Raw genomic sequence first — 17,622 nt, 5'->3', positions numbered from 1 at the left:
ATCAATGGCAGAATAACTGAGGGAGAAGAACGGATAAGTGACCTGGAAGATAAAATAGTGGAAATAACTACTGCAGAGCAGAGTAAAGAAAAAAGAATGAAAAGAACTGAGGACAGTCTCAGAGACCTCTGGGACAACATTAAATGCACCAACATTCGAATTATACGGGTTCCAGAAGAGCAAGAGAAAAAGAAAGGGACTGAGAAAATATTTGAAGAGATTATAGTTGAAAACTTCCCTAATATGGGAAAGGAGATAGTCAATCAAGTCCAGGAAGCACAGAGAGTCCCATATAGGATAAATCCAAGGAGAAATACGCCAAAACACATATTAATCAAACTGTCAAAAATGAAATACAAAGAAAACATATTAAAAGCAGCAAGGGAAAAACAACAAATAACACACAAGGGAATCCCCATTAGGTTAACAGCTGATCTTTCAGCACAAACTCTGCAAGCCAGAAGGGACTGGCAAGACATATTTAAAGTGATGAAGGAGAAAAACCTGCAACCAAGATTACTCTACCCAGCAAGAATCTCATTCAGATTTGACAGAGAAATTAAAACCTTTACAGACAAGCAAAAGCTGAGACAGTTCAGCACCACCAAACCAGCTTTACATCAATGCTAAAGGAACTTCTCTAGGCAAGAAACACAAGAGAAGGAAAGGCCTACAATAACGAACCCAAAACAATTAAGAAAATGGGAATAGGAACATACATATCGATAATTACCTTAAATGTAAATGGACTAAGTGCTCCCACCAAAAGACACAGATTGGCTGAATGGATACAAAAAAAAGACCCATATATACGCTGTCTACAAGAGACCTACTTCAGACCTAGAGACACATACAGACTGAAAGTGAGGGGATGGAAAAGGATATTCCATGCAAATGAAAACCAAAAGAAAGCTGGAGTAGCAATTCTCATATCAGACAAAATAGACTTTAAAATAAAGACTATTAGAAGAGACAAAGAAGGACACTACATAATGATCAAGGGATCGATCCAAGAAGAAAATATAACAATTGTAAATATTTATGCACCCAACATAGGAGCACCTCAACACATAAGGCAAATACTAACAGCCATAAAAGGGGAAATCGACAGTAACACAATCATAGTAGGGGACTTTAACACCCCACTTTCACCAATGGACAGATCATACAAAATGAAAATAAATAAGGAAACACAAGCTTTAAATGATACATTAAACAAGATGGACTTAATTGATATTTAGGACATTCCATCCAAAAACAACAGAATACACATTTTTCTCAAGTGCTGCTGGAACATTCTCCAGGATAGATCATATCTTGGGTCACAAATCAAGCCTTGGTAAATTTAAGAAAATTGAAATTGTATCAAGTATCTTTTCCGACCACAACGCTATGAGACTAGATATCAATTACAGGAAAAGAGCTGTAAAAAATACAAACACATGGAGGCTAAACAATACACTGCTTAATAACGAAGTGATCACTGAAGAAATAAAAGAGGAAATTAAAAAATACCTAGAAACAAATGACAATGGAGACACGATGACCCAAAACCAATGGGATGCAGAAAAAGCAGTTCTAAGAGGGAAGTTTATAGCAATACAATCCTACCTTAAGAAACAGGAAACATCTCGAATAAACAACCTAACCTTGCACCTAAAGCAATTAGAGAAAGAAGAACAAAAAAACCCCAAAGTTAGCAGAAGGAAAGAAATCATAAAAATCAGATCAGAAATAAATGAAAAAGAAATGAAGGAAATGATAGCAAAGATCAATAAAACTAAAACCTGGTTCTTTGAGAAGATAAACAAAATTGATAAACCATTAGCCAGACTCATCAAGAAAAAAAGGGAGAAGACTCAAATCAATAGAATTAGAAATGAAAAAGGAGAAGTAACAACTGACACTGCAGAAATACAAAAGATCATGAGAGATTACTACAAGCAACTCTATGCCAATAAAATAGACAACCTGGAAGAAATGGACAAATTCTTAGAAATGGACAACATGCCAAGACTGAATCAGGAAGAAATGGAAAATATGAACAGACCAATCACAAGCACTGAAATTGAAACTGTGATTAAAAATCTTTCAACAAACAAAAGCCCAGGACCAGATGGCTTCACAGGCGACTTCTATCAAACATTTAGAGAAGAGCTAACACCTATCCTTCTCAAACTCTTCTAAAATATAGCAGAGGGAGGAACACTCCCAAACTCATTCTACGAGGCCACCATCACCCTGATACCAAAACCAGACAAGGATGTCACAAAGAAAGAAAACTACAGGCCAATATCACTGATGAACATAGATGCAAAAATCCTCAACAAAATACTAGCAAACAGAATCCAACAGCACATTAAAAGGATCATACAAATAATCAAGTGGGGTTTATTCCAGGAATGCAAGGATTATTTAATATATGCAAATCAATCAATGTGATAAACCATATTAACAAATTGAAGGAGAAAAACCATATGATCATCTCAATAGATGCAGAGAAAGCTTTTGACAAAATTCAACACCCATTTATGATAAAAACCCTGCAGAAAGTAGGCACAGAGGGAACTTTCCTCAACATAATAAAGGCCATATATGACAAACCCACAGCCAACGTCGTCCTCAATGGTGAAAAACCGAAAGCATTTCCACTAAGATCCAGAACAAGACAACGTTGCCCACTCTCACCACTCTTATTCAACATAGTTTTGGAAGTTTTAGCCACAGCAATCAGAGAAGAAAAGGAAATAAAAGGAATCCAAATCGGAAAAGAAGAAGTAAAGCTGTCACTGTTTGCAGATGACATGATACTATACATAGAGAATCCTAAAGATGCTACCAGAAAACTACTAGAGCTAATCAATGAATTTAGTAAAGTAGCAGGATACAAAATTAATGCACAGAAATCTCTGGCATTCCTACACACTAATGATGAAACATCTGAAAGTGAAATCAAGAAAACACTCCCATTTACCATTGCAAAAAAAAGAATAAAATACCTAGGAATAAACCTACCTAAGGAGACAAAAGACCTGTATGCAGAAAATTATAAGACACTGATGAAAGAAATTAAAGATGATACAAACAGATGGAGAGGTATACCATGTTCTTGTATTGGAAGAATCAACATTACGAAAATGACTCTACTACCCAAAGCAATCTACAGATTCAATGCAATCCCTATCAAACAACTACTGGCATTTTTCACAGAACTAGAACAAAAAATTTCACAATTTGTATGGAAACACAAAAGACCCCGAATAGCCAAAGCAATCTTGAGAACGAAAAACGGAGCTGGAGGAATCAGGCTCCCTGACTTCAGACTATACTACAAAGCTACAGTAATCAAGACAGTATGATACTGGCACAAAAACAGAAATATAGATCAATGCAACAGGATAGAAAGCCCAGAGATAAACCCATGCACATATGGTCACCATATCTTTGATAAAGGAGGCAGGAATGTACAATGGAGAAAGGACAGCCTCTTCAGTAAGTGGTGCTGGGAAAACTGGACAGGCACATGTAAAAGTATGAGATTAGATCACTCCCTAACACCACACACAAAAATAAGCTCAAAATGGATTAAAGACCTAAATGTAAGGCCAGAAACTATCAAACTCTTAGAGGAAAACATAGGCAGAACACTCTACGACATAAATCACAGCAAGAGACTTTTTGACCCACCTCCTAGAGAAATGGAAATAAGAACAAAAACAAATGGGACCTAATGAAACTTCAAAGCTTTTGGACAGCAAAGGAAACCATAAACAAGACCAAAAGACAACCCTCAGAATGAGAGAAAATATTTGCAAATGAAGCAACTGACAAAGGATTAATCTCCAAAATTTATAAGCAGTTCACACAGCTCAATAACAAAAAAACAAACAACCCAATCCAAAAATGGGCAGAAGACCTAAATAGACATTTATCCAAAGAAGATATACAGACTGCCAACAAACACATGAAAGAATGCTCAACATCACTAATCATTAGAGAAATTCAAATCAAAACTACAATGAGATACCATCTCACACCAGTCAGAATGGTCATCATCAAAAAATCTGGAAACAATAAATGCTGGAGAGGGTGTGGAGAAAAGGGAACACTCTTGCACTGCTGGTGGGAATGTGAATTGGTACAGCCACTATGGAGAACAGTATGGAGGTTCCTTAAAAAACTACAAATAGAACAACCATATGACCCAGCAATCCCACTACTGGGCATATACCCTGAGAAAACCATCATTCAAAAAGAGTCACGTACCAAAATGTTCATTGCAGCTCTATTTACAATAGCCTGGAGATGGAAGCAACCTAAGTGTCCATCATCGGATGAATGGATAAAGAAGATGTGGCACATATGTACAATGGAATAATACTCAGCCATCAAAAGAAAGGAAATTGAGCTATTTGTAATGAGGTGGATGGACCTAGAGTCTGTCATATAGAGTGAAGTAAGTCAGAAAGAGAAAGACAAATACTGTATGCTAACACATATATATGGAATTTAAGAATAGAAAAATGTCATGAAGAACCTAGGGGTAAGACAGCAATATAGACACAGACCTACTAGAGAATGGACTTGAGGATATGCCGAGGGGGAAGGGTAAGCTGTGACAAAGCAAGAGAGTGGCGTGGACACATATACACTACCAAACGTAAAATAGATAGCTAGTGGGAAGCAGCCGCATAGCACAGGGAGATCAGCTCGGTGCTTTGTGACCACCTAGAGGGGTGGGATAGGGAGGGTGGGAGGGAGGGCGACGCAAGAGGGAAGAGATATGGGAACATATGTATATGTATGACTGATTCACTTTGTTATAAAGCAGAAACTAACACACCATTGTAAAGCAATTATACTCCAATAAAGATGTAAAAAAAAAAAAAAAGATTTAAGCTACAAGGATATATTGGACAGCAGAGGGAAGTATAGCCATTATTTTATAACAACTTTAAATAGAGTATAATCTATAAAAATATTGAATCACGATGCTGTACACCTGTAACTAATAAAATATTGTATATCAACTATCCTTCAAATTAAAAAAACAAAAACAAAACTCCTCCTCCACACAGGGATCTGATGCCAGCCAGCTTGCATAGATTCAAAATGTACTACGGGCTTTCCTGGTGGCGTAGTGGTTGAGAGTCCGCCTGCCGATGCATGAGACACGGGTTAATGCGCCGGTCCAAGAAGATCCCACATGCCGCAGAGCAGCTAGGCCCGTGAGCCATGGCCACTGAGCCTGCGTGTCCGGAGCCTGTGCTCCGCAACGGGAGAGGCCACAACGGTGAGAGGCCCGTGTACCGCAAAAAAAAAAACCAAAACAGAAAAATAACAAAATGTACTACAGCATTCTAAAAGGTATCTTACGGCTACATTTTGGAAGACTTTGGATCCCATCACATCTTTATGCCAACAGCAAATCCATCCTGATGAAATATTTTATTCACTGCAATATTTTTGTTTTATGTTTTACCTTCAACTTCTTTTTCATTTCTGATGTTTCTTGCATCTTCTTATACTCTTTTATCTCTGTGGCCTGAATGGCAGTCTTTGATTTCAAGATCCAGTTCAACAGCTCAGCACTTATAGCATCAAACCTGATTTGAAATTCAGATGTTACCAAATGTCAGTCATTTTCTTCTACTGTTTCACTTGGCTCAAGAAAGAGGTATGTGTTTTTAAGCACTCATCAAAAATAAAGGCAACCGAGAAATACAGTAACTATACAAAATAAGATCATACATTTACAGTTAAAAGTATGAAAAACAGGAACAAAATCATAGTGTCAATGAATAAAGAAAATAATTAAATAAAAATTTTAAACATTATAAGAAACCACTTATACTTTCGTAAACCCTTTGTAGATCATGAAAAACAGATTTGGTTAGATAACAGCAGAAAAGAACAAGTACAGACATCCCTAAGTTAATGCCTTGTTTAATTCAACATGTAGTTACTGAGTCTCCTATATGCCAGGCACTGGACTGGGCTCTTAATATGAAGGTAAACCAACACAATCCCAGGAATTCACAGGATGCCTCCTAAGCCAATGGGGAGGGAATGGCTTCCTGGGGAACAACAGCATTGTGCCCGGGAGTTTTCCGCATAAAAGGAGAACAAAGAAAGGGAGGAACACACTTTGCACACTATAAGTAGTTAGGTGTGGCTGGAATAGCAAGCACTAGTCGGGGGGGAACAATTGACAGTGTGGCAGGGAGCCACAGGGACCAGTGACTGGAAAGCCCTGCAGGATAGATTAAGGAGTTGGACCTTACCCAAAAGACAGCTGAGAGCCAGTGAGGGGCTTAAAGCATGGGAAGGACATGATTATATTTACCCTTTTGTGTTCACTGAGGAGAAAGCATAAAGAGACGCAAGTCCAGAGAACAGGCTGTGGTAGTATTGGAAGCCGAACCAAATGACAGTGGAAAGGAGAAAAGGGGACAGACTTTAGAGGTGCTGAGAAAGTCGGTCAAAACCAGTGAGGAGGAACAAGAAGAGGAACAGTCAGTGGTTGCTGGCCATATGCCAGGCCCTTCTCTAAATGGTTTATGTGCATTATTAAGTCAAGGAAGCCTCACAACGACCCTGTGAGTATACACTGTTATTATCCTTTCTAGTGATGCAGGAATTGAGCTCGCAGAGGTTTCAAATAACTACTCCAGGCAGCAAAGCTAACAAAAGGTAGAGCTGGGATTCAAGCTGAGGAGTCTGTCCTCTTATCCAGGGCTTTGCCCCAGGGTTTCTCAAAGCAAGATCTGGGTATTTTCAGAGACTTTCAGGTAAGCACAGGTTGTCCTTGCTGATTCTTTTGGGAAACTTGGCTCAAAGTGTTTCTAGTGAATTATGAATATTTGTCTTCGCATCAAGATAAATTTTCTGGTACTTTGAATGGGATGTTGTGACACTCCAGGTAAATAACCAGGGGTCACAGTATCACTCCAACAATGGTACACGCCTCCTGTCATCTTAAGAGCCGGTTTCTATTTAATCTTTCAGAGAAGAGGAGTAGAAACCAAAGATCATATGTTTTAAATGACCTTTTGGAGACTTACTCCACCTCTGCCCTCAACATGAGAAGGCGCAATGTGAACGCCTTAGAGGCCCAGTGATCTCAGCTCATGTTAACAGAAATGTACCCAGATTATACGAAATGACTGTCCCTGTGGTGACTGAAAAAACAAACCAAAAAAAAACCAGCCACTAGCAGCACCAGCAGAAGAGAAGGGGAAATAAACCATCATTTTTGAGGCATGTATTATAAGCTGTGCTAAGCAGTTATTCAAGGTTCACATCTGCTCGGACAGCCCATTTTAAGACAAGCTAATAGTGGTTTCTCCATCAGACTAAAAACATTAAAGGATCTGGAAACCATGTCACATTAGGATGCTTAAGAATACTTAGACTTTAGGACAATGTAAATTAGAATATGAAACCTATCCTTAAATTCTGAAGAGGTACCATATTGAAGGGGGGTGATGTAGCTCTATAGCACTCCAAGATGCAAAACTAGCACACATGAATAGACTTAGAGGGGCCAACTTCGGGCAAAATTTCTAATAATGAAACTTCACTGCCATCTATTATAATGAACTGGATGTACTCAAGCCTCCATTTGTCCAGGAATGAACTGAAGGCATTTCTGCATCAATCAAATCATGGATGAAAGACTGTGGAATTCACAACTAGTTGCCCACCCAAGAGACACCTCCCTCCCCACACTTCTTCCTTGCTGCCCCAGTACCCCAGAACACAACCATAGAGACTGAAAAGGCAGGACAGTGTCAACCTCCCAGGAACCCAGGGTGTGGGCAAGTGACTGAGTCCTGGCCACTGAGACCAGGGTGCGGGAGTTAGCTGATATCTTCCAGGAAAGGTTTTTCTCCAAATAAGGAAAAACTGCTCTACCTGCCTATAAAGCAGGTTATACAAGGATGTTATGCCCAGTGCTACAGCAGCATCTTGGGACCATGAGAAAACAAGGGAAAAGCCAACATGCTGAAAAGGGCAGAGACAAGGTGCCAGGATGCTGACCCACACCATCCCATTAAAACTGCCCCACCTCCGGACTTCTTGTAACATGAGATAATCAGTGACCTCATCGTTTAAGTCACTTTGGGTACAGTATTCTGTTTCTTGCAGCAGAATTCACCCTATATAACATGGTCGTGTTTAAGATCTTATAGTTATGCACTGTGATATTGTAATTTATAGTAAGAAATGTATACTTGGTCTTTGTCCCTATTTCTGGCATAGTGTTCCCCAAACCCTTGGAATTTCCAGTGATGAGAGCAACAAAGGTGTCCTTTGTTATGTTAGTGAGATGACTTTGGGATCCCACCTAAAAAGGTGGGCTGGTTGTCAGGAGACCCAACCCTGTGATTAGAGGGTTGGAACTTTCGGTCTCACCCCCCTGACTTCAGGGGAGAGGAGAGGGGATGGAGGTTGAATCAATCACCAAAGGTCAATGATTTAATCAATCATGACTATGTAACGAAGCCTCCCTAAAAACCCAAAAGGATGGGGTCCAGAGAGCTTCGGGTTGGTGAACACATGGATATTCAGAGAGAGTGGGGCACCTGGAGAGGGCACGGGAGCTCCGCACCCTTTCCCTATGACTTGCCCTGTGCATCTCTTCAGTCTGGCTGTTCCTGGGTGGCATTCCTTTTATAATAAACAGATAATCTATTAAGTAAAATGCTTCTCTGAGTTCTATAAGCTGCTCTAGCAAATTAACTGAACCAGAGGAGGTGGTGTTAGAAACCTCTGAATTATAACCAGTTGGCCAGAATATAGGTAACAACCTGGATTTGCGACTAGCGTCTCAAGTCCAAGGAGGAGGCCGTGGAAACCTCCAACCTGTAGCCAGTAGGTAAGAAACAGGGAAGAGAAGGGGAATTTCATGCCTTGTTTAATTCAACATGTAACCTGGTAACCTGGACTTGTAAGTGGCATCTGGTCTGGGGCAGGGGAGGAGGAAGAGAAAGCAGTCTTGTAGGACTAAACCTGTGAGTCAGAATTGGTACCAGAACCTATTTATGCGCCCTAGTCTTTTACAACCTTCCCAGCTTCCAATGCACAGTCAGCACTGGAGAGACACCCTGCCAGATACACTGACAGAATATAAACACTCAGGAAATGAAAGGTCTATGATGATATCAACATCAGAAGCATCTCCCTCATCTGCTACCTTGGCTCCAGAAGTAAAAGTTCCACAGCCGCTGCTTGCAACTCAGAGGTCCAGTGGTCCTGCAAGGAGATGCTCTTAGGAGGCAGGAACACAGCCTTATTATCAAAATGAAGGTCATCAGATAAAATTACAATCCTGCTTTGTCTAACAAAAGCTAAACTGGGGAAATCATATCATTTTTATTCAGGCAAAAATAACAGCCCATTTACCCAAGCACTGGGATTCTACTGTCAAAGGGCAAGAATGATAGCACTACTCAAGGGCTGCTCTGAGACTACCTGCTCCAGTGCCTGTGAGGAACAGTACCTCGCCCACAGGAGAGCTCTACAGAGGATCTGACACTAGTAAAAGTTCACTATACACCAGCCATGGTTATTCCTCCTATAAGGATCCTGCATTTCTTTTGAGTCAGAAATGAAAAGATATTTTACCAAAGATGGATTTTAAAGCAAAACACGAAGAATCTATTAATAAATATGACAAAGGAATTAACAAAGAAAGAAGACATGAAAAAAGAAAAGAAGGGGGAAAAGGAAGAAAAGGAGACTAAAAATGAATTACTTCCCTGAAGTACGTTTTTTTAAAGGTGAGAAGAGAAGGAGAGTCACAAAGAATAAGGAGATGGATCTAAAGCAAAACTGTAGGAACTGTGATAGAGAAAGAAAGAATAAATGAGGGATCATGGACAATCATATCCACCCAAGATAACTGATGGGAAAGGAAGAAGGGTTCTGTCACACAGTTCTCCCAATTGAACCCAAGATAAATAAAATCATCCAGATGATTTAGATGCTTAGCAGTGTAAAGTGAAATACTCAGAAGACTCAGAGGTAGTGAGTGGTTCGGTAGTTGAATTTCCATTACAATAATTATGTCTAAATTTGCATATGATTAGTGATCAGTACAAAATAAGTTCTGAGTACAAAATACATTATGTGCGGGATTGGGTTTGGAAAATAGTCTCTATCTGTTCTCACCTTTTCTTAGTTTCCAGATCCACAGGGATCTGTCTCTTCTTTGGGGGAGGAGGAGGAGGCAGCTCTTGCTTAGACCTTTTTGTAGTTACTTGTTCTCTTAGGCGAACCGTCTCCAAAAGATCCTTCTGAGGAATCTGGGACATTCCCAGCTTTGCGACAGCCTGAGTCACCTGAAATAAAAATCATCCAGTTTTAATGTTTTATAACAGCTTTATTGGGATATAATTCACATGCCATAAAATTCTCCCCTTGGAAATGTACGGTCCAATGGTTATTAATATATTCAGAGTTGTGCAACCATGCCCACTTTCTAATTCCAGAATAGTTTTATCATTTCAAAACGAAACCCTAAAGTCTCTGTCACAATTACTCAACTCTGTTATTGTGACAGGAAAAAAGCCGTAGACGACATGTATTGATAAATTAATGGGCATGACTCTGTTCCAATAAAACTTTATTCACAAATACAAGGAGCTGATTAGATTTAGTCCACAAGACCTGTAGTTTGCACACCCCTGCTCCAGACCTCAGGAACGACTACTTATCAATAACGTACAGCAATGTATTCAAATGTATATACTGATCTTGTATCCTGCAAGCTTGTTGCATGTTTATCAGTCTAGTGTGTGTGTGTGTGTGTGTGTGTGTGTGTGTGTGTGTGTGTGTGTGTAGGATTTTCTATATAAAAGGTTATATCATGTGAGTACAGAGATAGTTTTATTTTTTTCCAATTCACATGAGTTTTATTTCTTTTTAATGCCTAATCATCCTGTCTAGAAACTCTAGTACAAGGACATCTTTGTCCTGTTCCTTGCATGAGGGAGAAAGTATTCAGTCTTTCATCACTGAGTGTGATGTTGGTCTTTGGTTTTTATGTAGAAGCTCTTTATTAGGTTGAGAAAGCTCCCATCTATTTCCAGTTTGGTGTGTGTTTTTACCATAAAAGGGTGTTGAATTCTGTCAAATGCCTTTTTTATATTTAGATGATCACATGTTTTTGTCTTTTATTCTATTGATATGGTGTAATGCATTGATTGATATTTCAATCTTCCCTTCTAGGGATAACTCCCACTTGGTCACTACATATTATTCTTTTTATATGTTATTGGATTTGATTTTCTAGTATTTACTTGGGAATTTTCACATCTATGTTCATAAGAGATATTTATACAAAATTTTCTTTGCTTGTGATATCTTTGTTTTGACATAGGAGAATACACATTTCCTAAAATTATTTGGGAAATGTCCTCCCCACCTTTACTTTCTGGAAAAATATGTAAAAGATGATGGTGATGATGACAATGATTTTATTCCAATAAGGTTGGTAGTGATATCATCTCGTATTTCTGATTTGAGAAATTTGAGTCCTCTCTTTTGTGCTTAGTTGGTGTGGCTAAAGTTTTGTCAATTTTGTTCATTTTTCCAATGAATCAAATTTTGGTTTTATTTAATTTCTCAATTGTCTTTCCATTCTCTTCGTTAGATATTTGTACTCTAATATTTGTTATTCTCTTTCTTCTACTTGGTTTACTCTTTTTTCTAGTTCTTAATGGAGAAGTTTAGGATGTTGATATAACTTTTTTAACATAGGCATGTAAAGCTATCAATTTCATTCTGAACACTACTTTCACTGAATTCATGAGTTTTGGTATGTTTTGTTTTTATTAATCTCAAATAATTTTCTAATTGTCCTTTTGATTTCTTCTTTTACTTCTTGGTTCTTTATAAGTGTGGTTCCTAAATCTCCTTCCCTTTTTTTTTTTTTTTTTTTGTGGTACCCGGGCTTCTCACTGCTGTGGCCTCTCCTGTTGCGGGGCACAGGCTCCGGACGCGCAGGCTCAGCAGCCATGGCTCAGGGGCCCAGCCGCTCCGCGTCATGTGGGATCTTCCCGGACCGGGGCACGAACCCGTGTCCCCTGCATCGGCAGGCGGACTCTCAACCACCGCGCCACCAGGGAAGCCCTCTAAATCTCCTTCCTTTATTGATATCTAAATAAATTATATTATCTTCAGAGAACAAAAAAAAAAAAGAAACCCTGTGCCCAAAACAGTCACTCCCCATCTTCCTCTCCCTCTTGGCCCCTGTCTCTCTGGGTTTGCCTATTCTGGATACTTCATATAGATAGAATTATAGTGCATTAAGCTTGTGACTGGCTACTTTTACTCAGCACAGTGTTTTCAGCGTTCATCCATGCTGTATCATGTATCAGTACTTCATTTTATTATTGCCTAATAATTGCATGGATATACCACATTTTGTTTATCCATCCATCTATTGATGGATATTATCAGTTGTTTCACTTTTTGGCTATTATGAATAATGCTGCTATGAACATTCAGGTACAAACCAAAGTGTTAATATTGTTCAATTTGTTAAAATATTCTTTAAATTAATAAGATTATTTAAGATTTAAAGATCATTTAATGGATTCATGTCTAAGTGTTATCAGTTACTAAGGGTTGAATGACTGGATATCAGTAAGTTTTTTGAAGGTCTACTAAAATTTACTTTAGAAAACTAAAGAAGACATTCACATGTCAATTTTTCAATTTTATAGTAAACCAGGTATAAAAAACCAACTTTTTAGTTTAGCTACTACTTTTATTTCACAAAAACTAAAACAAACCTGAACATATAATTTCCACTTAATGGCACAACACATTACCCAAAGCAAAAGGTACCTGGTTGGAGGAATCTTCTAGTCTCTGAACCAAGGAATCCCATCTCTGAGTCAGTTCCTCTGAGTCGCTGTTGATCTTCTTGGATGCCTTAGGATTATCAAGTAACTGACCCACATCCTGGCCAATTTCACTCAGTTGATCCAACGCTTGACGCTTCATTTCCATGTCTTCCTTCAAAATCTAGTATTTCAGATACTTATTAGATGACTCCCTTTTAACAGGACTTTATCTTCCTGTTCCCCAGTCAGGAAATGTAAACGTGTATATTTTATTATAAAATTCACCTGCCTTGCAATTAATTCCCTAAAGCTAAAAGATAAGACTCCTGGTTCTAGATCATTACATGGCAGCATTCCAGAGTTAGGTAATGAGTCTATTCACTAAATTGTATTAACCGTCGATATAAAACAGTAAGATATCACAGGCTTAAAAGACAGATGCTGACAGTGACATCACTTACAGCCAGTCGTCGAACGCTGACACTGAGTTCCTTTTGGTCTTTGAAGTTGCTCGTCTGGACTTTATTTAAAGCCTCTCCTTTTTCAGTTAACCATGCTTTCAACAAGCACTACAAAGAATAATAAAAGTTAGAAATATATTTAGGGAATCATTTGGTAATTCAATTCAATCAAGTTCCAGAATCTCCAATTTTTATGTTACTAGAAGCTTATCCACATCTGGGATAAGAAGGCCTTCAAACACCTAAGCCTGAGGCATAAATGACCCAGGAAAGCATCTTTAAGATATTACCCTTCTCAGATCTGCAACAGATCCACCTGAAATTAGCCCCACTCCTGGATAACTAAACCTAATTCTCAGGGAAGTAGGTGGGTCTAAAAGGCTAAATCCAGCTATCCAAGTCTCCAAAAGAATCACTTTATAACTCTCTAGGTGCAGAGGGAAGGTCAGAGATTTTCTTGTCTCAGCCCCTCATTTTAAGGAAGAAACAGAGAGAAGCCAAATTATATGTCCAAGATCTCTTGGCTTGTTAACTGCAGAGACAGGTCAAAGACCCACAGTCCGAAGCCCATGGTTTTTTCATGCATCTTGCAGGACAACCACACTAATGCTCCAGATTTGACAGCAATTATGACTAGAGGACGAAGTTTGAGGACAGTCCAAAGTCAGTATAAAGATCTTTAAACTTCATTGGCAGTGATGCATGTCTTTTAGGAAGAAGACATTTAGTAAAGTAGGGAGATAAACATGAAGGAGGAGTCAAAACAACAAAAATGGCTGCATTGGGATAATTTTTCCCAAAATGTAGTATTTACCACAGAAACCTTTTTCTAGAGTTGAGGGGGGAAATTCTTGGTTCTGTGTTTGGAATCAACTCTTTCTGTAGTTGTCTTATTTATCAGTTTATTTAACAACCATTCTCTGCCTTTATATTCCACCAAAAAAAGGAGAAAGATTAGAAAATACAAGACAAACATGGATCCTGTCCTCAATGTAGTAAGAATGATAAGATACGCACAAAAATAACTGTGCCACCAGTTAGAAAGTGCAGACACCATAAAGGGATTGCTTACAGTTCTGAAACAGTGGGGAGGGGAGGGAGTTTATAGGGGACTTCATGGTCCTAGATGGATAAGTCACTGGCAAAGCCCACTGGGATACCGGGAAAAATAAGGCGGAATCTAGGTGATAAGTTCTCACCTCCTCTTTTGTGCTTAGTCTAGTTTCACTTGCCTGTAGGCGGCCATGTGCAGAGTCCTTGCACCTAACAAGGTGGACTGGTTCCCAGAGGAGACCCACCATGCCCAACATCTCAGCTCGGCAGCCGGTGTGCAGGAGTGCCGGGCATGACACCTCAGTCCAAGATGGCGGCAGCAGGCCATGTGCAGAGAGGCTGCGCCCGGCACTGTAATCTGGAGCCATGAGCAACACACCTGCACCAGACCCGCGAGAACTCCGCCCCCTCCCCGCCAAGAAGAACCCTCTAAAGAAGCCCCGCCGATGACTGCTGGGGAGAGCGTGGACTCTAGGGCGCAAGCTCACTCCTCTCCATTCTTTCCTCGAAGAATAAAACTTTCGGACTTCCCTGGTGGCGCAGTGGTTAAGAATCCGCCTGCCAATGCAGGGCACACGGGTTCGAGCCCTGGTCCAGGAAGACCCCACATGCCGCGGAGCAGCTAAGCCCGTGCGCCACAACTACTGAGCCTGCACTCTAGAGCCCGCGAGCCACAACTATGGAGACCACGTGCCATAACTACTGAAGCCCGCATGCCTAGAGCCCATGCCCCGCAACAAGAGAAGCAACTGCAATGAGAAGCCTGCGCACTGCAACAAAGAGTAGCCCCCGCTCGCCGCAACTAGAGAAAGCCTGCATGTAGCAACGAAGACCCAACGCAGCCAAAAATAAATAAAATTTAAAAAAAAAAAAAAAAGAATAAAACTTTCCTTTGCTTCTGAACCAAACCAGGTTTCATTCTATTGGCTCGAGCATCACTGGGCAAGAGGACCCTTGTAGGAGCCGGACTCGAAAGGGTTGGTAACAGGTGGGGAGAACTTAAAACTAAAGAGATGGGTAAAAAGGCATTCCGAGGGAGATGCCACATTTAAAAACACAGAGGCTAGAAAACCAGTTCACTCTTCCAAAACCATAAAAACAATACAACACAACCCATAAGCAACCTATCACGCACCATATGCATTGGGAATAGAGAAGTGAAAAAGAACCAGCACTAGTCTCGTGGCCTTGACAGTCCAGGAATGGGCTACAAACTGGGAATTCAGGATTTGAGCACTGGGTACATGGAAGGACTGAGGGATAGTTAAGTTTGGAAAGGTAGGTTAAAGTCAATCACAGAATACCTTGCTTGCCACACTTGGCTTATGCTGCAGAAATTTTGAACTAATTCTCAGAGCCCATTTCTATCTTAAAGCCTCTGCAACTGAGTGAACAATAATCCCTTGAAAGATTTTCTAATTCAGACACAGTTGTTGGTCTCATTCTCTTTAACAGCAAATTATCAATTAAGTACCAGTGTTGGCTTCAGTTCTACATTTTAACACGATTTCTCCTTCCATATCACTAACAGAAGGCCATTCAAAGGTCATTTTTAAACCTACGGTAATAAATGGCCAAAATCCCAGCCACCCTCTATTTTTAAATACTTTTAATTACCAAATTTTGATTCTTTCCAAATTTTAAATTATTTTACTTAGATGAGTAACACAGTGGTTCCCTAGCAATCAATGTCTCCCACAATCATTAATGAAGTAAAATTTTAATTATTCTACGTGACTCATTGGCCTGAATAAAAGGGACTAAGTAAATTTAAATCTTTGTAAAGCGAAATGTAAATATTTCAGAAATCAGAATCAGGTCCATTATGTGATTCTTAATAGGACAATTCTGGTCTTGGGGGCAGGTGGCAGTAACTTACAACTTCACTGGGACAAATTCTGCAACCTGCTTTTTAAGATGTTCTCTCTGCCACCATATTTAGTAAATCACAAAACATCATACATCTGTTTTTATTCCGTGAAAAGAATATAGCCGCTTTTTGTGGATGGAAATGAAATGCATTTAAAAGACTCACAATGGACACTGAGAAGTGGGAACAGAGTATCTGCTTATTTTCTACACCACAATTCTTTGGCACTTTGAGGAAAAGTCTTGCTTATTTGTATTCTGTTTTGACGGTTGCTTTTCTGGAAGGATGAAGATGGGCAAAGGGCCACCACTCAGACTGAAAACTTGAAGTGGCAGCTTTGCTCAAAAGGTTCATTTTCTATGTTTATCCTTACTGAAAAAAAAATTAACTAAGTGTTCAATCAATGGTGTTGCTAAATAATATTTTCTTATTAATTTCAGTAGTTATCCTGATTAAAAATCACGAAAAATTCTTGTGGTTTAAAGTTCACAAAGTATGGAATGGATTCATTTATCATTATGTACTGAGCACAAACCATACGCTAGGCTGTATGGATACAAGTTCAAATACATTACCCAACACGAATGCAGTAAAAATTATGTCAAGCAAATCCTAAAAGTAGCATATCTAAATACTAATATTCTCAGTAATGAACAAAGTCAAATTATTATTACAATGGAGCTAATATATAATGCAATCTCTATGAATAAACTGCATGATAAAATGGATACAAAGCTGACTTTTAACATAATAAACATTTATAAATTTTCCTTTTGAAGAAAAATAAACAAGACTTTATTCTAATGCCATAATTAATGATGGGTTTACTTTTCACCACTTATTTTGCCCATTATGGATAACAGCTTCATACCTGTTCTTCCAGTAATTCCTGCCACAGAATGTTGATTTCCTGTAACCTGTTCCAACGTTCTTCAGTCCATCGGCACACGGCTGTCCAACGTTCACCAAGTTTCTAGAAAAGGAAGAAACCATCCTTTGTCAACAAAGCCTTAAGAGATAATTAACACAATCCTTAAAGAAATTCTTGACATCCGTCGTTCTCCATTACGAAGTAGCAATTTATGAAAAATATTTTTATGAAAGTTGCTTTAAGTAATACAGATGAATCCTATAAATTTATAGATGAGAAAAACTAATTTCCATAGAATTTAATTATTTCACACTACAGAGCTAGAAAGTGGCACAATTAGAACTCCATCCTGTAACTTTTGACCCCAAATTCCCGCTCTTTTCCATTTTATTGTGGTTTTTATATGAGAGTTTGACAGTTTCACATATACCTTCGAAATAAAGCAAACATCTATTTTCGGTGCTTCCATTTTCTTCAGGCTATAATTATCTTTAAGACAAAATTCAGTGC

At 39.1% G+C, this 17,622-nt stretch overlaps 1 protein-coding gene across 11 annotated transcripts in view; it reads right to left on the bottom strand.

Annotated features, from left to right (window-relative positions):
- Positions 1 to 17,622, bottom strand: part of UTRN (utrophin) — a 497,402-nt gene that overhangs the window by 351,166 nt on the left and 128,614 nt on the right. For all 11 annotated transcript variants that reach the window (XM_019951537.3, XM_019951539.3, XM_033867812.2 and 8 more), the window contains 5 exons: positions 17,113 to 17,214; positions 13,319 to 13,426; positions 12,859 to 13,038; positions 10,177 to 10,346; positions 5,483 to 5,606 (listed from right to left, as the gene is read on the bottom strand). In XM_019951537.3, coding sequence (XP_019807096.2) covers positions 5,483 to 5,606; positions 10,177 to 10,346; positions 12,859 to 13,038; positions 13,319 to 13,426; positions 17,113 to 17,214 — 684 coding nt within the window. The remainder of the gene's footprint in view (positions 1 to 5,482; positions 5,607 to 10,176; positions 10,347 to 12,858; positions 13,039 to 13,318; positions 13,427 to 17,112; positions 17,215 to 17,622) is intronic.

The sequence above is a fragment of the Tursiops truncatus genome, chromosome 12 (assembly GCF_011762595.2).
Source record: "Tursiops truncatus isolate mTurTru1 chromosome 12, mTurTru1.mat.Y, whole genome shotgun sequence".
Taxonomy (NCBI): domain Eukaryota; kingdom Metazoa; phylum Chordata; class Mammalia; order Artiodactyla; family Delphinidae; genus Tursiops; species Tursiops truncatus.
Note: the sequence above shows the minus strand (reverse complement) of the source record. Positions and strands in the feature narration are given on the sequence as shown.